This window comes from Emys orbicularis, chromosome 23 (assembly GCF_028017835.1).
Source record: "Emys orbicularis isolate rEmyOrb1 chromosome 23, rEmyOrb1.hap1, whole genome shotgun sequence".
NCBI classification, from domain to species: Eukaryota; Metazoa; Chordata; order Testudines; family Emydidae; genus Emys; species Emys orbicularis.
In genome coordinates, this window is record NC_088705.1 from 8,584,683 (window position 1) to 8,609,590 (window position 24,908).

Sequence of the window (24,908 nt, forward strand, 5' to 3'; positions counted from 1 at the left end):
AGTGGGTGAGATTTAGACATTATGGGCTTCTTTCTTCTGCCACTTTCCCCAGGGTAAATCAGGAATAACTCCATTGAAGTAAATGGGACTGATTCTCATTTGTGCTAAGGCCCCTTTACACCACTCTGGCAGTGTAAAGGGAACTTAAAGTGGGCATAAATTACATTTACAGTCATTTTAAAGCCTCTTTACTCAGCCACAGTGCCCTTATAGGAGAATCCAGCCCAATAGATTATAAAACTAGTGTGACAGAAGAATCAGGACCCATATATAAAGTTGTTAGCCTAAAGCAAGGGTTGGGAAGGGAGACTAGGGGCATGTGAAACAGCTACAATAGACCGTTGTCAGCACCTGAAAACTAGGATGTGGTGTCTAAGGAGAGCAGTTGAGTAAGGATAGAGCCGTTCATGTAACTTTTTCTATGGTTAGCATTAAAACTATCCCTGCACTTCACAAGTGCACAAAAAATGGAACCTTGAGGCCTACCTAGATTTGTGGATTTCAAAGGAACCCCCACCGCGCCCCCAACAATTTTCTCCTACAAAGAAGGTGTGTGTGTCTGGAAGGACCACCCACCATCATATTGCTCAGTGATGTTAGCAATGGGTATCACACCAGGCCTCTGACAACTGCAATGCCCATCCCCTACATGGAGACACAAGGTAGGGGAAATCTGCTTGTCCTCTTCCTGCCAGCCATCCTTGCACATCTGTGCAACCTGGCCATGATAGGTATACAGTTACTTAGTATTACCTTATCCTCCATGATGGTGGCAACATCTGGCAGACCTTGAACAACTCTGGCACGATCTGGGAAGGAACAAATGTGACTGTTTAGCTTTACATACCAGTATGGCCCTTTGATCTGTATGACAGAACCAAGGAGAATGTGCAACATTTGTTTACTTACTCTTTTCTGCTATCACTGCTTCCCTGAAAGTAAGAAAAAGACAATTAAAGAGAAATTTAGTATTTTTTATTTATTAAATATGTACCCTGAATGTTTTTAATAGGAACCTGTTCCCTAATTTCTATAGAGAACTTCACTTCCAAAGTGAAAGCAAAGGTGTGCAGTAAGGTGAGATATTGGAACAGGGAAAATGTTTGAAATTTTCAAGGATTCTCTAGGTTTCATCTGGGGGGCATAATGAAGGTTTTTTTGGCCAGTTTCTGGAACTAGAGAGACATGTAGAAAACAATTTTTTTAAAATTCTTGATAAACTTCATAGTAGCCAGTGGATAATGCAGCTCCTCTAATGTTTGCTTAAGGCTTGATCTCACAAGTGTTCCACCCATGAAGGATCAGAGGTCCTTTCTGATTTACTGGTCACTATAAGAAACAGCTGATGTTGGAGTTTCAGGTTCATGTCTAGGAAAACGTCTTCTTTAAAAGTGAATTTAGTTTTGAAAACTGTCCCAGAGTGACAGTCTCGAAAGCTGAAGCCCTCTGTGTATCTATAGAAGAGTTACCTCACAGGGACCAGGAAATGCAGGCTTCCTCCTGGGATCCCATCATCATGCCTCAAACCTGATCTGGAAGGGTCACTCCTACATGTGACAACTCCATTTCCACGCCTCTCAGACTTAGGAGTGGCCATGATCCTGCCATGTCTTTTCTGCTGACCCAACATTTTTTTCCATGGTTCACATTGCCAATCCCTGTGGAGCCATCCCTGCTGTAGCTGCTGGCCCTTATGCCTCTCCTGCACCAGTGCCATGCTCAGCTCCCACCTTCCAGCCTGGCCTGCCCAGGTGTAGTGTCACTTCCCATCCCTGAGAGGGGACATGGCCTGCTGGAAGTGGTTGAGGTTGGGCAGGCCCCTTGAGGGAGCCCTGGTGCAGGATCTGGCCCCACAGCAATGTTGTGGAGAAGCAGTGCTGAGCGACCCACTGCCTACTTAGTTTTGGCCCCGTGGCCCCTCCATCACAACAGAGGGCCACGGGGCCAAACCTGAGCAGCGCTGCAACTCCTCTGCACCAGGCTACAATCCCACCCCCTCCTCACGACAGAGGACTGGTGGGACCAAACCTGAGTGGGGAGTGGACAGCCAGTGCTGCTCCTCCTCACCACTGCCAATTATATGTACTGTGTGAAATGGGCGTACGGCTGTGGGCACCACTAGTGTACTGTGCCTTTTGCTACAGGGGCCCCAGTCCATCAGGGTCTAGACTGCGTCCACCAACTCATGTCACATCAGGTCCACTGCACAGCTGTTAGATGGTAGTGAGAGTTAGTGGATAGCAAGCAGAGCAGCCTCTAAATTAGGGTTCTAGCGGAAGAAGATACTGTACTATTACCAACACCATGAGCCATTCATCCCTCTGTGGGATCCATTTCCTAGATGTTGCAAACAGGCCCTGATTCTGAAATTGGATCCATGCTGGCAAATCCTTGCCTCTAAACAGGGCCTTAGTGATATCAATGGGGCTCTGCATGGGCATAAGGATCTGTGTGTATGGATCTGATTTACAGCAGTGAGGGCAAACAGGATCCTAAAATGCTATTTTCTCTTTATTGGACAACATCTCACACATTGACTTATGGTGGTTAAAGTAAAGAAGGATATTATCTAAACGCATATGGACCTTCTCTCCCTTGGCACTAATTAATTTTAATTTGCCTTATCTTCCAAAGCTACGGCTTACTTATACCTTGCCCAGACATTCTCCTCCCTGCAAATATGAGCTTTGAATAATTGCCTGCATTTAGCAATTTTCACATTACCAAGGCTCTTTGTAAAGAGAAATCTGCCAGGATTGGATCTCCATAGTGGGATGTGCAACGTGGAGGTAAAACCAAGCTGCAGAGTCTCATTTATTAACAAAAATAAACCAGGTGGTTCAGCTTTAAACGTAAACATTTAGTTCAGTTTCAAATGTGAAAGTATTTGAGAAGAAACTCACTTTAGCCTTAGGTGTTCGGCCATTGCATCTTCGAAAGCTGCAAGGAATAAAAGAGATTTTAAGAAGAAAGTGTAGTTTGCAGTTTGTTATTTAATAGATTTAACCTAACGTGTGTGATAATAGGGACATGTAGAGTCACACATAGAACAGTATTTATAGCTGCCTCAAGAAAACATGTGATCTATTTATGTGCTGCTAAAAGATCAAGGCCCTGATGCTCCCTTCCCACAGAGAAGCGCCAGGGAAGGGAAAAGTAATCTGAACAACTCTGAGAGGTCCCAGTGGCAGAGTGGGAGTCACATTCTCTCCTCCAAGAGAGGGGCAGGGATGCTTCCTGCAAACCCCATGGGTCTGTGGGGGAAGCAAATCAATTTTGGGTCATCTCTCAGGACAGCCCTATTCTCTGGGAGCTACCTCTCCCATGGCAGTAATGATCCCTAAGGGGAGTTGGAGTCTTCCTGCCATTAGCTACTTTGCCCATAATATATGCAGATATACCTATCTCATAGAACTGGAAGGGACCCTGAAAGGTGATTGAGTCCAGCCCCCTGCCTTCACTAGCAGGACTAAGTACTGATTTGGTCCCAGATCCCTAACTCACAACCCTGGGTTTAGCAGGCCAATGCTCAAACCACTAAGCTATCCCTCCCCCCATGCTGCACACCACCCTCCTCTGTGCACTTCCCTCCACTCCCCCTCCTAATTCACAGCATACCATCCCCATGGCTCTTCACAGAGCTCCCCCTCTACTGTGCTCCCCATCTCAGCGTGAGGGAGGGGAGCCTGAAGGCCCAAGTGAGGGGGAAATCTCAGAAAGTAGCAAGTGTTTAGCTCTTCCCTAAGACAGAAATGTTCTGCTCCAGTTCACCTTTCCCAGACAAGTCAGTTGACAGTCTGTGAGAATCTTTCCCATCAAATATTTCCAGGGTATATTTTCCCTTATCCGAATCCATGGGGTTCAGTATGTGTAGCCAGATCTGGTCCATTGTACTTCCGCTTTTCAACCTCTCGCCACTTTCTAGTCGCTTCTCCCTAAGGAAACAAATTATATCATTTTAACAACATTGAAGTAAAATTGCACAAGTTTTGAGATTAAACTGACTTTCTAGGATCTATTGGTTAGAACAAGAGACTGGGAGCTAGGACTGGGGTTCTATTCCTGATGGCCATAGACTCACTGTGGGCAAGTCTCTTAGGGCTGGATTCTGAAAGGTATTTAGGCAACTAAACATGCAGAAAAGCACCTAGTGGGATTTTCAAAAGCCCCTGGGTGCCTAAGCCTAAATACCGTTGAAAATTTGGCCCTTCACCTCTAAATTTTGCCTATCTGGAAAATGGGTCTATTCTGCAAGGGTGTTGTGAGGCCAAATTAACTAATGTTGGGAAAGAACTTTGATATGCTCAAATAAAAGGGTGTATAAATGTGAAGCAGGAGTGGCATTCAGTTCTTCAGAGTGGGGTGAGGCGGTCGTGCAGAGAAGTATAAAGCAGCACAGATGAAGTACTTAAAAAAAATACATCCTCCCATGTCTGTAGCTGAGCTGTCATTTGATAGTATCATTATCACGCCAGTGAAATCGTCACCCAGGAGTACTTGTGCAGCAGAAAATAAATAGAACATGATTGGTAACTGACGAGTTCCCACACGCGATTCAATGTAAAGAGACAGTTGAACGTAAAACCCCTTATCCCCCCAATCCTGCAATCTTCATTCAGACGAATGCCCCATTGTCTTCAAGGAGTGCAGGTTTGGGCACAAGGGCCCCAATCCTCAAAGGTATTTAGGCCCCTAACTCCCATTGATTTCAGTGGACGTTAGGCGCCTAAATACTTGGAGGATCTCAGCCAATGCGCTTTAATTTCCATGGCAGATAATACAGACTGTCCATATGTTATGAGCCTTGCTAGCATATCTGAAGTACATACTTGTGATACCAGGTTGTTTTCATGTAGTCTGAGTAGTACTTCACCTCACTGTAGATTCTGATGCCTTCTGCAGTTGGCTGGACTTTCAGAGGTTTAGCAGAAAGGGCTAAGAAGAGAATTCAAAGACTAGAATTTCACTGGGTGACCAGCCAGTCTATATACTGGCTATATATATATATATTTTTAAAGAACCTAACGTTTCACCCAGTTTGAAGAACATGGGCAGCTGAAAGCGACTGCGTTCCAGCACATGAAGGCTCTACGTCTTCCACCCAGCAGAAATGTGCATACTTCCCTGGAGGCCTGGATCCTAAGTATAGGAGGTCCCATAGACACATTAGGGCCTTCTCTCAAATTCACCTTCCATTGTTCTAATATTGGGGCAGCCACCAATGATGGGGGTAGAATAACATTTTTACCACCACGTCATCTAGGCCTGCTCTGTGCAGGGTTTAACTATGCTTTCTGAACGGGATTTTGTTCTGGTCTACACGTGCTGTTAACGTTTGTTCAGCACTAGGCCAGCTGCACCCATTGTCAGCAATGGGCACATTCCCTACTATAGACAGGGCCAGAGAGACTTAGGTCTCAACTCACTTTGATGTTAGAATGTGACAAATGCAGGTGTCTGGGCAGAAATAACAAATCATAGCAAGAGTCAAAGAGAGAACATTTCCTGCCCTTCAGGGAGGATCAGGTTTCTAAGGTGAAAGACAGGAGTAGAATATATTTAACTCCTCTCTCTCCCGCTGCAGCAGCCCTGCCTTCAGCTCACTTCTCTTCCCCTTCCTCTCATTTCCAGCTGTTTACTGACTGTTCTCCCCACACTTCAATTCCCCAAATCCCCCTAAACCCACAGCAGAGTCTAAATGCCTCCTGTTCCCCATTCACTTTACTTCCCCATTGGCTACCTTTACAACATAGAGGAGTTTTACTTCAGAGAGAAAGGAGTGGCCTCTTGATCTGAACAAAGGACAATCCCAGCCCTGAGACCAGCTTTCTCCCACCATAGGCAAATCACTTTGCCTCCCTCTGCCTCAGTTTCCCCATCTGTACAATAGGGATAATAGTTACATACCTCTGCTAAGTATTATTTTTACAGTATGAAGCAGATGAGAAACAGACTTACCACTAACCCTGCAGAGCTCTTTGAGAATGTCTTCAAACCCTACACACAGAGGAAGAAGCTTCAATCAGCCATAAAATACATTCGCTAGCAATTTGCATCTGATTCACCAACAGCCTCTTCAGATCATAAAACCTACAGTGTATGGTAGTTATTTTGTTGTGTTTTCCTGTTGGTAAACTTCACTGGCTATAAAGTTTTTGCCATTGACTCATTTATTTCTACATGTTGGACATATCTTACTTTATTCAGAAGCTGTCAGCTTCCTTAACATTCAGCGTATGCAGTGATGTATCTCACATGGGATACAAATTCACCTATCAGGGTTAAATGATAGATGCCAAATGACATTGCAGAGTTTAAAGCCTGCGGAAAAGAGTCTCCTGATTCCTGCTGAGTTTAAATGCTCAGAACACCTTTGAGTTTCACCCCTTCTGTCCCCGCTGCTCGAGAGGTTTTATAGCGCGGTCATGGTTTGAAAAATGACTGTATGGAAGACATTGGGAGGATTGTCATTATTTATGCCCTCTCTAACTTCCAGAAGAATTCACAGCAGTGCAAATTAAAACAGGGGGTTGAAAGTAAAAGTGTCCTTTTTGCATCTGACATCATTGGTACTAAAGATTCTGCAATCAGAACTCTGTTTTGTTGAGGCTGCACAATGGAAAACAGTACCCAGTTTGCTCTTCCCTCTCTTTTGAGAATCTGCAGCGCTAGCAGGAGTTAAAACTTGCATATGTCAATCATTAATTGAGATATGACAGAGACACATGCAGGGAATAGCCATGGGATCTGATCCATTGACTTCAGTGGGCTTTGGATCAGGACCATAGTGAGTAAAAAGGGGCTGTTTGTACCTGGTACATTTTCTGATCCTAATCCCATTTTTAAATACTTCTTATTCTTTAAATGTACAATATACATGTATAAGGTATAACATAGCCTTCTGTACCAGAGAAGAGAAAAGAGTAGAAAACTCTCAAAGTCCACTAGAGATCTCATAATGTAGACCTGATTACATTGGGAAGCATTTATATATTAAAATAATGAGTACTATAGAAAACACTTAAAATAGGTAGAAAGTGTAATTTTAAAGCCGTATTGAAAGCCTGATCACATATATATAAAAGTGTAACATATTGCATATTAGTATGAAATCATCCTACCTTCCTTACTGAGATCAAGTTCAGTAATGTCTTCTCCTCGGTCATCAGAAACAGCCGCTTTGTATATTCCTTTATCCTCTTTGGTAAGCTGGCAAAATATTTTAAAATGGAAATTTCACAGATCACTAAAGTATGGGACAGTTTGGGGCTGGTGAGATCAGAGCTCTGTTTGTACTGTACTGGTGAATTTCCCCCTGTCGTTTGGGTGAATTTGGTGAGTTAACAACAGTATTGACTAGAATGAAAGCAGCCCCTTGCAAGCTTCCCCTATACAGCTGTACTGATACACATCAATCTCAACCTGCAGGAGTGATGTGTATTGATGGTCCTGGGTCTCATCTGAGCAGAGATTGCCACTCACACTGATGAATATACTGGTTTTTTATATGGAAATTGTTGATTTGAAATTAAATTGAAAAACTGAGACCAAGAAGTATTTAAACTAACTCTGCACAGACAAAACTCAACACTGGTTCTCCACTTGCGAAGTAACTCCCTGCTCTCCATGTGTCAGTATGTGAGGTTTTTACCCACGAAAGCTTATGCCCAAATAAATCCGTTAGTCTTTAAGGTGCCACCAGACTCCTTGTTGTTTTTGTAGACAAAACTCTAGTTCATTAACTCTACCACAGAGCCCCCTTCATTCACCTGTTGATGCTCTGTGTGTCAAGGATTCATTGATTTTTAAGGGCAAAAGGACAATTACATCAGCTAGAGTGAGCTCCTGCAGATCACAGGCCATATAATTTCAACCAGTTACTCCTGTATTGAGCCCAATAACTTGTGTTTGACCAAAGCCTCTCACAGAAAAACATCCAGTCTTGATCTGAAGACTTCAAGAGAAGGAGAATCCACCACTTTTCTTGGGAGTTTGTTACAATGGCTTATCACTCTCACTGTTAAAAATATGGGCCTTATTTCTAATTTGAATTTCTCTGGCTTTATCTTCCAGCCTTTGTTTTTGTTTCATGCTTTCTTCTGTATTTGAAGAGTGCCTAGCACACTGTGGGTACTGCCAGAAACAAACAGTAAATGCTAATAATAATAATAATTAATTAATATCTTAGTAATATCTACCCACATTTATTGCATGTTGAAATAATATCACAAATGCCCCCAAGTTGCATTATGTTTTTCACCTTTTTAATCCGAAGAGTTCCAGCCCCAGTCTGCGGATCATACAGACCATCCAAACGTGCTTTTTTATCCAAGAACCATTTAAAGTTGGTATCTTTTTTCATGTTTGTTGCCTGTTTGAAGTAAAGATTTAGCAATCAGAATACTGATCTTTTTGAATGCAAGGATATCTTTCTAATTATGAGACTTCAGCTGTCCCAGGGGATTCCCTCAGTATTAGGTGACGCTTTCCCCCTTGTTTTCCACAGCTGTTAGGATTTACTTCCAGGATCTTGCCTTTTATCAGTAGGCAAATATCAATTGGTTAGAGCTGGCGTTATTTATGCAGTCTCCTTAAAATGCACATATATATTAACAATAGATGGATGCTACTATACACAGTAACAACTGTATGGTAATACTTACCTTGCACGTCAGCAGAACTTCACAATCCTCAGTAACCTTCCATTGCAAATTCTCTATAAAATGAGGACCTACAAGTAAAAAAACAAAACAAAAAAACAGTCTTTCTGGTCTTTCCTGCAGGTCCGCTTTTAATATTATACCATGCAATGGCTCCATCTAGTGGTAAATCGCAGCACTGTCCTCCTTGTATTAACTCTTCCATGTTCCAATTTTATGGAACTTGTATTTTATATGCAGTAGGCACCATAATGTTAGATGTATCATTTAAAAAAGTTCCTGAGGGCAACAGTTCTTATAGTGACTAACAGGTCTTTTCTTAATATGCTGGTAGATTATGCTCTCCAATTATTCCTTTGATTTAGTGACTGGGTAGAGTGTCAGGTCAATATTGAAAGATTATGGATATTCTGCAGGTGGAGGGCAATGGAATAGATAATGTGTATATATTCCAGTCTGCTCTCCTGATATGAACTATCTGTGAGCCCAATTAAAAGGCAAATTGATCTGTCCATTTTTAATCTGGTTCTGGTGCCCACAATTCAAGAAGGATGTTGACTAATTGGAGAGGGTTCAGAGAAGAGACATGATAATGACTAAAGGATTTGAAAACCTGCTTTACAGTGATGGACTGAAGGAGCTCAATCTGTTTATCTTAACAAAGAGAAGGTTAAGGGGTGACTTGATCACAGTCTATAAGTACCTACATGGGAAACAAATATTTAATAATGGGCTCTTCAGTCTAGCAGAGAAAGGTATAACTCGGTCCAATATCTGGAAGTTGAAGCTAGACAAATTCAGACCGGAAATAAAGTGTAAATTTTTAATGGTGAGAGCAATTAACTATTGGAACAATTTATCAAGGGTTGTGGTGGATTCCCCATCACTGACACTTTTAAAATCAAGATTGGATGTTTTTCTACAAGATCTGCTCTAGGGATCATTTTGGGGAAGTTCTATATAGCTTGTGTTATGCAGCAGGCCAGACTAGATGATCACAAAGGTCTCTCTGGACTTGGAATCTATGAATCAGCTACTCTTTTCCCTGAAAAAGGCTTTTTTATACTCATTATTCATACATCAGCCACAAGGGAGGGGAGGGAGACAGGGGAATGTACTGCTCCCATTGACAGTGAAGATTTCCACATTCTCTGCTTTCCACCAGGAGATAGAGATGGCCCTGAGTCCCATCTGGATTGGACCTTTTCTGAAACTCAGGCATGTTCAGAGTCAGGGTGTTGGTTCAGGGGCCCTCTACCAGAGACAGCTGTTCACATGCCTTGAACTATTAAAACAAATCAAACTTTGATTTGATTTGATTTTTAATAGCCAGAAAACAGTAACCTAAAATAAAATGCTCTATCTTAGTCCAGCAAGCAGTTTAAATAAGAGTATACTGAAGAGAGCAATTTATTTTTCACTTATTGTTTGGGTGCTCAGTAGAATATCCTTGTTTGAGCTTTCACCAACTTTTCACCAGTCCTGGCAAAGTCAGTGACCTTGAGGCTATTTTACCTTGCTTTCTCCTCCAGTCTCTCCGCTTAGCAGCAGCCTCCGCCTCAACTTTATCAAAACCTGAAAGAACAAACAGTGACAGATCAGAGTCAACAAAAGGTCATTGAAACAACTATTACAACCCCTCTCCCTGTAACATGGTATAGATTCCTAACCAGGAAGGATGTTACTCTAAAACACATACAGTGTATCTCTAAGAGTCATCTCTCCAGCCTCAGTTAAACTCAGTTCTTCAGTATAGAATCCTTGGTAAGGTCAGCTCTATTAGCCTTTCATGCTGCTAGCAGCTCAGAATGTAATATTTATTTTCAAGAAAATACAGTGAATTTGCTTTTAAGAGCTGATCTTTAGGCATTGGAAGCTCCCATCGGTTTAAATAGGAGTTTTCTGGGGTATGCAAAGAATACAGGATTGAGTCCTTGAATTTGCAACTTTTCAAGGGAGAAGTATTAGAAATACAGTTTCAGGCATCAAGAGACTCAGTCCAATAAGATTAAGAACAATTGCCAAACTGTTTAAAAATGAGAACTGTCAAATAAAGCTACAGTATTATTTAGGGAAGAATTTAGACTGGAAAAACGGCAACTTTCTGTTCGTAAAGAGCCAAAATGTTTCTGTACATTAGCATATATGGGCCTATCTGTTCACCTTACTGTTCACCTTACAGAGCCATATGGACTTTCTCTATTCACTGCAGTTTCTTTATTATTCAAATTTAGTTGTTAAAGTCCTTGAATTTTCAGGCCAATGTTATGATAAGATAAAATGACTAAACATCACAGTACACACCATCAAGCTCTGTGTGTCAATGCATAGTTTGTTGTGAGGGAATTATGTGTATACAGCAAATAAAGAAGAAAATATATGAACACAGATCCATGGCTGTGATGCTCTATCAGGGCCAAAGATTATTATCCAGGACTCCAGATGTAAAACCAAAGGCTTGTATCTGTGCTAAAGAGCCATTCAGATAGTTTCTACAGGAAGACTGATTCCTGGCCATTGAATAAATGCATTAAAATAAATACTTGATACCTTCAATCACTACCCACAATATAACTGTGGGAAACCATTTGTGGTCATTAGCTGGCACTCTCTCTAAGGGTCCGATCCAAAACCTACTGAAGTCAGTAGAAAAACTCCCACTGAGTTCAGCGGGCTTTGGATTAAGCCCTGAATCTCTACTTACTGTCATCAACGAGAGCCAGAGTGAACTGGTTTTTAGCTTTTCCGTCTTGCAGCTGGGCTGTGTATGTCCCCTTGTCGTCATCACAGAAGTCCTGGATTATTAGTTCTATGAGGCCGTTTGCTCTGTCAAAGTTTATCTTATGTGTCTATGTAAAACAAAGTATTGGTGGTAAATTGGTCATTTTTCATAGGGAAATTATTCCAGCACCAAATCCTGGCCCCATGGCTTCTTCAGCATAGAGCCTGGCTGGAGCTACAGATCTTAGCTTCGCTTTACACCTGTAGAGCCACCCTGGTATATTTCCCCTGGCTCCCTGTGATATATCTGCACTGCCTGTAAAAGGTGTATTCTTAACTCAAGTTTGCTAACTTGGGTAAAAATAGCAGTGAAGACATGGCAGCATGGTTCTTAACTTGAGTTAGCAGCTCAAGTGAAACCCTGCAAGGGAGCCTGGGGTAGAACTCGAGTTGCTAACCCAAGTTAGAAGTCGAGTTTCCATGGTTTCATTGCTATTTTAACCCACGTTAAGAATGTACCTTTTTTTGCAGTGTAGACACACCCAGGGCTACAATGGGGCAAACAAACCCTCTCCCTCCCCATGGCCATCCCTTACTCTGGTGTAATCATGGTCCAGGATTTGACTCCCAAATGAATTTTGTTTTCTGTTAAAAAGTCCATTTGCATTTGTGTATTGGGTTTGCACATCAATGCAGGGGAACCTGCTTGTGGCAGGGTGTTTCTGCGGAGAACACAGCCTAAGAGGTTTCCACTGTAACACATGGTACAATAGATTCTCCCTTGCTGCGTATTAAACCTTCCAACTCGCCAGGATTCTGTGCAATCACATGGATTTTTATGTAATGAAAAAGTGCTCTTGAAAGCAGCAGCCATGTGTTGCAAGTAGTCATGCCTCTGGGAGGTAGTTAGGGTAACACATCCACCCCATGGCACTGTGCACTCAATAATATACCATGAACTTTTATATACACACCCCCTTAAATCCATCAGACTTTCAAAAATGTTAGCTGTCATCATTAGTCGTGGCCAACCTGTTTGCTGCAAGCAAATATTAGCAATACAAAGAGCTTGACATGCACTGTTTAATCATGCATTACCACATAAATCATACAGCCAAGAAAAGATAGTGATTGCATAAGGAAAGCCTCAAAGAATGTTGCTAGACACTTTCTGTCTCTGGAGAACACATGGCAACAAAGGCTAGGAGAGGCTTCAGGTTTTGCCTATCACAAAACACCCATGACTTTGTTATTTTGACATTGTTAGACTGCATTTGAACCACAGGTGAATAGTTCCATTATCCTTTTCTTAATTCTGAACCGTCCAGTCCACCAGAGTAAATACTTTTTAAACCATATATAGCATTAGGTTCTGGGATGGGAGGGCCAAAACGGGGTTAATATGTTCTTTTAAATGTACAACAATGCAAGAGTACTTTGTGACACATGATGCAATGTTATTTTCAATGTCTGCAATTTGGAAATGGGTTGCATGCATCTGCTCTCAAAAGCCAGAAGATTTATACACAGCCAACTCAAAGACGGGTGTGCAAACCAGCCAGGCTTGCTGGGTAGGACAGAAGGGGCAGCATTAACCCTCCCCCTCATCTAACTGGCAAAGACAGTATTTCTTAGCACATGTTCAGACCAGGGCTAAATTACTCATGGTGGCTAAGTCCATAAATGGCTATTAGCCAGGATGGGTAAAAATGGTGTCCCTAGCCTCTGTTCGTCAGAGGATGGAGATGGATGGCAGGAGAGAGATCACTTGATCATTGCCTGTTAGGTTCACTCCCTCTGGGGCACCTGGCATTGGCCACTGTCGGTAGACAGATACTGGGCTAGATGGACCTTTGGTCTGACCCAGTACGGCCTTTCTTATGTTCTTATGTTCTTATGTTCTTATGGGGGATTGGATTCTTTGGTGCACCAAGCTCGCTTACCATGTAAAGTGAACTTAAAATGGTTGGAGATTGCCCCTGGAGAGCCCCCCTGTTCGGGGAGAAGGTCTGCTAGTGCAAAGCTGATAGAGGTGGCTCTGCTGCCTGACTGTGACATATTCTTCATCGCTGCTCCCAACCCCCTTCTCAGCATAAGGGGAGGTAGGGTGTGTGTCAGGAATGGGGATGGGAAGGGGTCAGGGTGGAGTGAGGTTCTGTCATGCTCAGTTCTCTGCTGGCACAAGATGCCCAAGGGATGTTACATCAGCAGCTTTAACTAATGCTGGGACTTGACAGCTGAGAATCTGGGAGCAGTGACTGGCTCTCTGTCAGACCACTGGAGCTCTGCTGGGGCACGGTGTGGAATCAAGCCCAGAGTCTTCGAAAAGAAGCATAAAAATACGTGATGGGAAACAATGGCTTCTGAATCAATGATCTCATCTGAGCTCTGGTTTCATAGAGCCAGTCTAGCCCATTGTGAAGACGGGTCAGAGGAAGTCACGCACACATTGGGAGTTTAGAAGCAACACACGTACCGGAGTGCTTGAAAGCTCCTTCCCGTTGAAGATTAAATGCAGCTCTGCCTCTGGCGACAGCTTTTCCACCTCCAGCCACAGACGAACTTCTCCTTTCTCAAGGACATCGATGTTCCACCCAGAGATCAGCTCAATCACTGGAAGGAGAGGGAATGTGGCTGGTCAAGGTTGAGGATTTAGGATAAAATCCTGATCCAATTGGTGTATCAGTCGGAGTTTAGATATTGATCTCAATGAGGTCAGGATTTCACCCTTACTATGCATTATATCTGAATCTGAATCCTTCCCGTGCTACCAGATGTCACTGTGGGCACGAACAAGGCTCCTCCAACCCTGTCTATCATGTTCTTTGCTGGAATGACTACCGTATTGTCTTTCCATAACTTAGCCTTTATATGAGGCTAGGTTGTTGGCCTATTATTTAACCCCCAGCCTGGAGGGCCAATGGATGGCTCTTCATCTGGTCCCCCCCGTTGACCTGTCCAGCTTGGTTGGCCCTATCAAGAGCTCAAACTCCTGCTGTCATAGCTCCGAGGGTCACTGGCACACAAAAGTCTTCCCACAGTTCCCAGGAAAGTCTGTGTATGCTGGTCCCAAATGCCAGTTGCCACTAGTTCAACTTACATGGGTTTCTGATTTCATGACTAATTTTCCGCAAATTGTCCAGTTCTGAAAATGCAAAGAACAGCACAGGACTTAGATCAGTAAAGCCAAACTGAAACCAAAACTCATTATCAATTTATCTTGTTAACAGACCCTTCATCATCCAGGTCAAGTAGTCCTTAACAGGTACAAAACAAGTCATAGCTGAAGGGATTAGAAGAAGCTGGGAAAATAATATCCAATGCTGACGGCATCAGTTAGAGAAACAGCTTTAAAAAAAAGCCTAAATTACAGTAATTTTGTGGTAATATGCAAAACTCTGAGGCCTAGTCTACACTAGAAAATTAGGTCGGTTTATCTATGTTGGCCAGATGTTTGAAATATCCACATCCCTGAGCAGTGTTGTTAAAACAATCTAAATCCCCACGTAGACAGCACTAGGTCGACAGAGGAATTCTTCTATCGACCTAGCTACTGCCTCTCAAGGAGGTGGATTAGCTACGCTGATGGGAGGGGTTCTCCTGTTGTCGTAGGTAGTGGCTGTGGCACTGCAGCATTTTAAGTGTAGCCAAGCCCTGAGGCTATGAGAACATTTCCTTTCTGATGCCGTATGTCATGACCTTCAAGTTCTCATACTGTAGAAGTAATCAGTCACATCTGGTCATTTAAAGGATAGGAAATCTCCTTTCTGTTGCTATTATATGGCACCACTTCAACTCCTAAAGGTCTGGGAAGAGCTTTTGCCCAGCCATTCGGAATTAACAAATTACAGCACACAGGAAGATTTTTGTAATTATGGATTTTTACCTTCCTGGGTTAAAGTATGGCTGGCAGAGATCTCATCATCTACATCAGTTACCTCCACTGAATATGTCCCCAGATCCTTTTCTGATGCATTTTTCAGTATGAGCTTAGATCTTAAAGAAGAAAAAGAAACACATTAGGGTTCTGTCTAAAATGGGGTTATTTGAGAGAAGAATGCAACAAAGTTTGTAAATCTAGAGGAGCAAACATGTAGTAATTTGAATGCAACAGTGGGTGTATGTAGCGAGGCGGTGGGATACCCCACAGCCCCGCTGAGGGCCGAACCTCCCCTAACACCAACGTAGGCGGAGCCACCGGGTCCGGCGCCCGCCCCTCAGAGGTCACGGCGCCGACCCGGAAGTATAAAAGCCCGCCTGCAGAGCTCAGTGGACAACAAGCCGCCGGAGAGAGCAGACGTCTGTGGCCGAGCTCCCGCTTGGGAGACAGCAGCAGGCCGCGACCAGCCTGAGGACTCACCAGGCCAGCCGAGCCTACCCCTCGCCCGTTACCCCAAGGAGGACTGGCCGAGCCTGCCCCTTTCCAGCTACCCCGAGGAGGAGCCGAGCCTGCCCCTTTCCAGCTACCCGGAGGAGGAGCCGAGCCTGCCCCTTTCCAGCTACCCCGAGGAGGAGCCGAGCCGGCCCCTTTCCAGCTATCCCGAGGAGGAGCCAAACCTACCCTTCGCTACCTACCCGGAGGAACCGATGCTGGTGGAGACCACCGAGGACACTAGTATGGCTCAGGTACCCTACGAGGGGGAGTGTGGAAGTAGCCCGGGGGCAGCCGACCCCAGTCTGGCTGCAACACTGCCAGAGCCTATGTCAGTGTGTTGCGGCCAGGATCCCCACTGACAGCAGCGAGTTTCCGCCGCTGCTAGGGCCCTGGGCTGGGACGCAGTGGAGTGGGAGGGCCTGAGTCCCCCCTGCCACCCACTTCTTGGGTGGCAGACTCCCCCTTTCCCTGGCCTAGAGAGGCTGGGACCTCTCGCTCATTGACTCAGCCCCTGCTTAAGGGCCTGAGTTCCTGACTATTTGATTGCTGCCCCGCCCTGACCTAGGGCCTGGGCCACACTACTGCCGGACCAGGACTGATGGCGGACCAGAGCGAGGCGGTGGGATACCCCACAGCTCCGCTGAGGGCCGAACCTCGGCCGAGACTTGTACAGGGTAGCACAGCCAAAATGTCTTAAAGCCTCAGCAAAAGAACAACTCTGATTCTTCCTTTCTGTGATGCTCAAGGCCTAACTGAGCTCCACACATCGTGGCCTCTGCATTTGGAAGTCAGGACAGTGGTCCAGATTTGCTTGGGAAATAGAAGCAATGGGCCAAATTCATCCCTGGTGTAACATCAGCAGTGTTGTCTGGAGTTCCTAATGAGATTGGGAGTTTGGGTTCATTTTCAGATGTGTCATAAAAGTGCAAATGTTTATCTGAGGTTTGAAGGGCGAGAGGAAGGATCTTACATTTTTCATACTGGTTCTTCAGCCATCTCTAATGGAGAGGTTGAATGTTTGGGTTGGGGGGTTGAAAGCTTTGCTTTCCATGGTTTCTCTGGAAAATATTTTGTCTTGATGTTTTTCCCAGGTTTAGTGTGTAAACAGCCATCTGCCCCACCTTCCAATGCTCATTTTCCCAATGTGCCCTGCCCACTTACTTGTTGCCTTTATCTTCAGTTCTGACTCGATTAGGATCTGGAGGTCCCTCATAATCCTTTGACCAGATAAATTCAGAAGAGTCACACATATCAGGAGTTTCAAAGGCCATGTAAAGAAAGCCCTCTTTGTCCACTCCCAGTTCAATCTCATTTATGCCTGCATAAGAGAAACAAAATTTTGGAAACATTAGGAAAAAACTTTCTAATTATAAAGATAGTTAAGCACTGGGATAGGCTTCCAAGGGAGGTTGTTAAATAAGAACATAATGGCCATACTGAGTCAGACCAACAGTCCATCTAGCCCAGTATCCTGTCTTCTGACAGTGGCCAGTGCCAGATGCTTCAGAGGGAATGAACAGAACAGGGCAGTTTTCAATGACCTATCCCCTGTCATCCAGTTCCAGCTTCTAGCATTTGGAGCTTTAGGGATACCCAGAGCATGGGGTCCCTGACCATCTTGGCTAATAGCCATTGGTGGACCTATCCTTCAGGAACTTATCTAATTCTTTTTTGAACCCAGCTAAACTTTTGGCTTTCACAACATCCCATGGCAATGAGTTCCACACATTGTGTGAAGAAGTACTTTCTTTTTTTGTTTTAAACCTGCTGCCTATTAATTTCTTTGGGTGACCCCCTAGTTCTTGTGTTATGTGAGGGAGTAAGTAACACTTTTTTATTCACTTTCTCCACTTTCATGATTTTATAGACCTCTATCATATATTCCCCTTACTTGTCTCTTTTCTAAGATGAACAGTCCCAGTATTTTTAATCTATTCCTATGGAAGCTGTATTCCACACCCCTAATCATTTTTGTTGACTTCTCTGCACCTTTTCCAATTCTAATATATCTTTTTTGAGATTATGGTGACCAGAACCACATGCAGTATTCAAGGTGTGGGCATACCATGGATTTATATAGTGGCATTATGATATTTTCTGTTTTATTTGTTCACTCTTAGGCTCATACCTGGTTTGATTTCAACCACCACAGGATCTGAGGGGATGGAAGGTGGACCAATCCCTGCTTTGTTCAATGCCCGTACTCGGAAAATGTAGCATTTCCCCATCTCCAGGTCAGAAACCTGCAGAAACCCAATGTAACAAATTAACACCATGCTAAATAATAAGGAATGCTTGCCTGCTAGGCTTATATACAAACCCTCATATGGGTGCTGGCTGTCGGCTGCTTATTTAGTTGCTTCCATTCCTCTGACCCTTCTTCGCAGACATCAATGTAATATCCAGTGACTGGACCTGCTCCTGTATACAACGGCGCTTCCCAGTGCAGCATCAGGTTTGCGTCCCGCACCTCGGTGAACCTCACATCATAGGGGGGGCCTGTTTGGAAGAAGGGTAGACTGTCAAATAGGGACATCAGAACAGATGATGCAGTAACGTGCCTCTGGTGTGAGCCTCAGATCGCAGGGTTGAGGGCAACGAATGAATGGTGGGCTCAGAAGAGGTCCTTCCTCCAGCAGGATTTGTATGAAAGTGGCCACGTTGTCCTATTTAACGTTGTTTATAATGATGTAACATACAGAGAGGTTTACATAGTGCATCAGGGTTTCCCATTCTCTGGCAACAGGATTCCAGAGCATAGGGCTCTCAACTGGCTACATGGCATAGTGTAGCAATGATCCTTCTTCTTCTTTATTATCTGTATTACTGTAGCACCGTCATGGACCAGCTGTACAAACAGAACAAAAAGATGATCCCTGTCCCATAGAGCTTCTTCTCGTGCTCTGAGGAAGAGATCTCAGCGCCTGAGGTGCCTGCTTTATTTTGTAGCAGATGACTTTTCTTTTTCCTGTGTTCCTTTAATACGGTCCCAGGAAACAGAGGGCCCAAAGGTAACGGGCCATATGGAGCTGCCCCTCTGTGCATGAGGTATGAGGTGCTTCTCCAGGACCAGCACGGTTTGTATCTCCTTGCCTGGTGACATGTACGCTAACATTTTAGTGAAAGGGATTCAGATTCCCAAGTCACCTGCATGACTGGGAGATGGGCCCAAGCTGAAAAATTCTGGCACAGATTCCAACCCCAGCCTTCCCAAAATGTGGAAGGAACTCTGTGATAAATAAAGGGGGGTAGGGAGGAGGTAGCTCCCTTTGATGGACACCCAGCCAGCCAGTTAGCTGTAAAATCTGTCTTGGGAGCTGTTCTTTATTTGCTTTACCTGTAAAGCAAGTAAAGAACAGCTGGCTGGGTGTCCATCAAGAGGAGCTACCTCCCTCCCCTTTATTTATCACAAGCTCTGATCAGGGCTTCTGGTTCTGTCTGCTATGCAGATCACAATATGGCTCCTGATCCAAACTTCCCCAAAGTTTGGTGTGTTTGGATCCAGGGTTCTTACCGGAGCTCATCAATACGACCAAATCCACAGTTTTCCAAAAATCTCATATCATCACAGAAGAGTAAGTCAGTTTATCTTATGAAAGGGGGATAGTTAATGTCCCTGGAATTGTTTTCTGGCTGTTGCTGATATGTTGTCCTTACCTGGCTGCGGCATCGTCCATTCCTCACACTTGAACAAGTCACTGAGTTCAGATACTTTCCCCACTCCCGCCATGTTAGTCGCACAAGCACGGAACTCATAGAAATGTCCTTCATTGAGGTTGGTAACCTTTGAGGTCAGAAACAAAGAGATTATTAGCATAGCCTTGTATTGTACAGTGTGTTTGTAACTGGGATTCATAGATTCTAGGACTGGAAGAGACCTCGAGAAGTCATCGAGTCCAGTCCCCTGCTCTCATGGGCATGGATCTTTAAGGGCATGTTTTTAGGATGGCATGGAAAGGACTTATAAAATCCCCTCCCAACCTATTAACAAAGAGTTTTTGTAGATAATTCAATGCATCTGTTAAAAACATCCTGCGTACACATTGTATTAGGAAAGAAAAGAGCAACCTGCCAATTAAGATACCCTTAAAACATACTGTTGCCCCTTTGGCCCGAGTGGTTAGCCAAAATTTGGGGTCTTGCAGGGTTGTTTCTGTTAGGAGGAGGAATGAGTGATACAAGTCAGGTGTAGTCTTGGTGTAATCTGGTATTTACATCTTGTTTCCCTGAACAAAGTAGGAACAAACCACAGCAGGCCGTTTCTTTGCTCAGAAATTCCTAGGTCTGCCACTCCTGCCAGCTCGGTGCCCAAGGAGCCATGTCCCTCTACTTCCGCTTCAAGTCACACTTACAGCTGCTTCTCCTGGCTTTCTGCTCTAACACACGCAGCCTGCAACAGATATCCTACACCTTGCATACAGGGAAGCTCTTCAGTCCACACAGCTGAGCTCTGACCTACTGTGTGGCCTAGGTCCTCGGGTGGTAGCCCCCACACCCCATGCCATAAAGGGCTTGATTGCTCTTTCTGTTGAGCCGGAATGAGACCTCACAGGCTCTTAGTAACCCCGTAGAATAATTAGTAAGGGACACGTTTGATGCTGAATTATGAAGAATTAGAAATAGCAGCAACTTTGTATTACTCAGAACTCTCCAAACAGCCCGAGAATGCACTGGGCATCAGAATGTGGGACAAACTTGAACTGAATTGCATCCCCAGGGTCCAGCAGAGAAGTTGTCAGACTTACTGGGGACACTCAAAGGTCTGGGATGAAGAACAGGGAAAGAGAAGATGGGGAGGGAGTCTGGGCTACAGAAGGGTCAAGGCTGGAGGAGGAAAATGGCTCACCTCTTCATATAGCCACCACTTCCACTGCCTCACACAGAAATGCAGTATTGCATTATGAAATCAATACCTTGTAAACTCGTTGAGCCATAGGTCTGGTGTTGACTTCATGCCAGTCTAGCTCAGCAGCATCATGCTGATCCAGGAAGTAGCCCAGAATCTTTCCTCCTCCTTTGCGCTTTGGGGCTTTCCACCCAATAGTCATGTCGTTCTTCCCACAGCTCAGCAGGGCAAAATCACGTGGGGCTGATGGACGAGCTAATGGTGAGGACAAAGAGAGAGAGAGGAAAATAGATATTGTATGACATAGATTTGGGATCCTGCTGGCGATCCAGAAAAGAGCTGTTGATGTTGAATCAGTTAGAGTGGCTTATCTGTGCCATGCATGTTCACACCAGGCTTGATTTTCATTTGCACTAAGGCCCCTTTACACTACTCTGGCAATGTAAAGGGGCCTTCAGATGGGCCTGATTTTCATTTAAATTGTGGGAAAACTCCTGGGTGTTTCAGAGCTTTATAGTTTTAACTGGTGCAGGGCAGATGCAAGAGAGGGTGGGGTGAAGGCAGCAGTGTGAGATAATGGAGAACGATGACGGCGCATGACGTGACTGCTGGGAGGCTACTAATGGGGTCTGCACCGGAGAAGTGGAAGATACTGAACCAGATTCTCTGCTCTCTTGCATTTTGTGTGGTCACTTACCTGTGCCAAATGCGTTCAATGCAATGTGAAACACTAACAAATCAGAGCGAGAACGTTCTACAGCCACTTTGCACAAGTGCAAATGATGAGACAAGCTGCAAGGCAGGAGAGAATGAAGCCCCCTCTACCTCTAGCTGCCTAGGGGTGGGATCATTTGCAAGTGGCTAGACCCAGCTGTGCATAAAAGATACTCTGATGAGGGAGCTAGTTTTCTGTATGTGTGCGTGTGCATGTGCAATGCAATACTTACAGATAGCCGGTCTCACAATGATGGGGTCAGATTCTGGTGAGCTGTCACCCACTCCTGCTTCATTGACAGATTTCACGCAAAATACATACTCCTTCCCAGGCTGGAGCCCTGGAACAGTAAACCTATGAGAGATCATTAATTTGCTTGCACATAGCTGTTCAAAGTAAGGCAAAGAGCCCTTTGGGAAAAAAACGGCATTTCAATAATTTTATCAGTGTGCTACAATTTATTTCTGTGTCACGTGGTTATTTACCCCTATAGCTTAAAGCGCATTGACTCACACAAGTGATACCTATTGAACAATCAGTAAATAGGGGTCAGATCTTGAGAGTTACTCAGCTGATTTTAGGCACCTCTATTCCCAATGAAATCAATGGGAGTTGTGGACATTCAGTACCTCTCAACATCTGGACCCGATAAAAGACACTTTAGTGAAGGCCTTCTGCACCAGGGCAAACTTGGAAAGAGAGCGTGTTTAATGACTTGTCTCCTAGCTCTTCTTATTGGATCAGAGTCTCATTCACACTAAGGTCCCTTTACACTGCTCTGCCTATGGAAAGGGGACTTAAAGTTTACACTTACTTTGAGATCTCTTTGTGCTGCCAGACTGCTGTGAAGCGACCTTTGTGTAAATGAGAATCCGGCCCCATTGAGTTTCAGCCTGACAGGTATCTATGCTCTGATGCCACCTGCCCTTTGTGAGCACCAGTGCATTTTACTCATGGGGTGACTGAGCATGTGCTGAGCATCCCCTAAAACGCATTCCCCGAGAAGCATCTATTTCAGACCATACCTGCCCACTGTCCAAAATTGCACTTTCTGAGGCAGTGTGGCCTAGTGGATAGACCACTGGACTGAGACTCAGAAGACCTGACTCTGCCCCTGGACTGCTGGTGACCTTGTGCAAGTCACTTTCCCCTCCCTGTGCCTCAGTTTCCCCATCTATAAAATGGGGATAATGATAAAGCACTTGGTAAAGTGCTATATAAGAGCTAGGTATTATTATAGGCATTTTCTAATTTCATTAACATCAGGCCCTATAACAAGAGGGATTCCCTTACTCCCCATTCTTGAAAGATGACACATTGTTCTACCATAGAGCAAATACAAATGGTCTGTCGTTCCACAGACACTGCGAGATCTACCTTCCCAGTAATGACTGTGCTCTGACAACACATGGAAACATGTGCTACTTTGCTGCCCCACATGTTAACTTGCCTCAGATGTTAAATTAAATCTGGACATTCCAGAACCTGAACAGTGGTTCGGTTCTAAAAACAGGCAAAGGTTTCAGATGTGTGCTATGTGTGCGCGTATGTGTAGGGAAATTCTTTTTTTTATCTGCACTCCATTCCTACCATAAACACAGAAATCCAAGTGAATGCACCGTATTTGCTGAATGGAGGTCAATTGCTGAACTCACTTGTTAGATATCACGGGTTTATTGTTGACAGTCTGCCATTCATCTGTCCCAACCTCCCGACAATATACGTAATAGCCGAGGGGCTCCTGACCCTCCTTCAGCTTATCCCAATGCACAACAACAGACGTCTTGGTGTCTCTGAAAGCTAGAACCTGAGAGGGAGGTGGGAGGGGAGCTGAAAAAGGGGAAAAAATGGAGCAAAATAAGGTTTATTCTATTTACAAATTGTAACTCAGTTCCAAGAGTGACTTGGGATGTTTGATATCCGCATGGCCGGGGCATCATTTCTCAAAGCAGAGCACCGTGTCTGGACCCAATCTCCTGATTGCAGCCTGTGGGTGTGTCTGTCTGTCTGTCTCTGGATTTATAAGGTCTCATTCTTCTCTCACACCCGTGTAACTCCATTGATATCACTGGAGTTACTCCTGGGGTTTACACCTACCTAAATCAGAGGAGAATCAGGCCCCAATTCCCAACTCCACATGCTGTTTTGGGGCCAAAATACAAAGTTCACACTAGATGGGAGCAGCCAGAGGCACAGAACACCCTGAATGAACTTCAGGCCACCTTTAAACAAGAGAATGAAAAAGGCCAGCACGAGGCCCAGTGGGCTAACTTTAGCGTAACACATGGGAAACACGGGTATGAGTCTTTGCCTCCTCATATTCTAGACATCACAGCCCAAATATTACACAATTATCCCCCCCAACCAAACATCCCATGTCATGCTGCTGCTCATCCTGGAGTCCCCAGAGACTGACTCCATCATCCACCATTGCAGAATGAGGCTGTGGCCTTCCTTATTGTTCTGCTATGTGCTACATCTGTCTTAGAGCATGCATGACACAGGAGACATTTGAGCAAGTTCCAGAAGTATGCTTGGAATGGAATATAGGGACTTGATCAGTTTCCTCTTTTTAATAACTTTAATTCCAGCCTCATTGGTTGGTTAGATTTACACTGTGTGCTGAACAACTGCAATGTAATTAAGTGTGGATTTAAGGCTTTGAGAGACTTCCTGAAGTCCAAGTGAGAGCTGTAATGATGTACCGCAATGCACAAAGAAAAGAGAAAATAATCCAATGCTAGTGTTATGATGCATCACCTTTTCCATGTTATTAGTGCGTTTTATATTGTTACCTAATCTTGTTCCAGCAGTAATGGGCTCACTGGGCAAGGACGGCTCGCTTACTCCGTATTTGTTAGCAGATCGCACTCGGAAACAGTACGATTTTCCTTTCACAAGATCAAAGAGTGCAAATCTTGGGGAATTCACCGCCGTCTCCAGATTGACATTTTGCCAGCTGTTGCTGCCTGCAATGGACTGGAAAGGAAAAGATGGCAATTTACAATCCAGAGAGATGAAAACTGTATGGAGCGGTTACTCGCTGATCCGACAGCGTAACTGTGTACTGTATTTGAGAAATAAAGATCTTCTTTACCTGAACTAAATATTTCTTGGGGGCCAATCTAGCCCCTTCCTCGTCAGCCACAAAGGGCCCCTTTGCAGCAGAGGTAGTGCAGTGCTACTGTGCAGGTGGGGAATGGACATGTGGGGGTAAGATATGAAAGGAGCAGGGAAGAGACGGAGGAGAACCCAGAATGTTTGGTACTGTGCAGTTCCTCCCATCCTCTCTACTGCTGATGGCTGGGTAAGGGCCAATGGAGGTTACTCCATCCATATAGGTGGAGTAGCCTTCCACATGTGGCCTATGGAAAGAAGATTCCTTCCTCCCCGCCTGCTCGTCGGCTCATCATCATGGGCCAGGCATCAGGATCTGGATTTACGCTCTTGTAAATTTAGTACTAGTGAAAGGCTGACAGGGCCATTTCGAACACAATATGGACCGCACTGGCAGTTTCCCCACACACTGCCCTCTCCATGTGTCTTGTTCCAGATCTGGACTGGCCATGCTTAGGAGAGAGAGCGTAGCTC

The 24,908-nt window shown here is 44.5% G+C and overlaps 1 protein-coding gene across 1 annotated transcript in view; it reads right to left on the minus strand.

Annotated features, from left to right (window-relative positions):
• The window catches only part of MYOM3 (myomesin 3), a 49,619-nt gene that overhangs the window by 1,813 nt on the left and 22,898 nt on the right, over positions 1 to 24,908 (minus strand). Inside the window, exons 14-35 of the mRNA XM_065421656.1 lie at positions 24,113 to 24,296; positions 22,973 to 23,147; positions 21,550 to 21,671; positions 20,670 to 20,857; positions 19,414 to 19,540; positions 18,077 to 18,255; positions 17,885 to 17,999; positions 16,918 to 17,074; positions 15,268 to 15,377; positions 14,482 to 14,526; positions 13,858 to 13,994; positions 11,365 to 11,509; positions 10,176 to 10,235; positions 8,664 to 8,731; positions 8,261 to 8,371; positions 7,122 to 7,209; positions 5,959 to 5,997; positions 4,830 to 4,935; positions 3,772 to 3,935; positions 2,904 to 2,940; positions 910 to 932; positions 754 to 809 (exon numbers count right to left, since the gene is read on the minus strand). Of these exons, the coding sequence (XP_065277728.1) occupies positions 754 to 809; positions 910 to 932; positions 2,904 to 2,940; positions 3,772 to 3,935; positions 4,830 to 4,935; positions 5,959 to 5,997; positions 7,122 to 7,209; positions 8,261 to 8,371; positions 8,664 to 8,731; positions 10,176 to 10,235; positions 11,365 to 11,509; positions 13,858 to 13,994; positions 14,482 to 14,526; positions 15,268 to 15,377; positions 16,918 to 17,074; positions 17,885 to 17,999; positions 18,077 to 18,255; positions 19,414 to 19,540; positions 20,670 to 20,857; positions 21,550 to 21,671; positions 22,973 to 23,147; positions 24,113 to 24,296 (2,436 nt within the window). The remainder of the gene's footprint in view (positions 1 to 753; positions 810 to 909; positions 933 to 2,903; positions 2,941 to 3,771; positions 3,936 to 4,829; positions 4,936 to 5,958; positions 5,998 to 7,121; positions 7,210 to 8,260; positions 8,372 to 8,663; positions 8,732 to 10,175; positions 10,236 to 11,364; positions 11,510 to 13,857; positions 13,995 to 14,481; positions 14,527 to 15,267; positions 15,378 to 16,917; positions 17,075 to 17,884; positions 18,000 to 18,076; positions 18,256 to 19,413; positions 19,541 to 20,669; positions 20,858 to 21,549; positions 21,672 to 22,972; positions 23,148 to 24,112; positions 24,297 to 24,908) is intronic.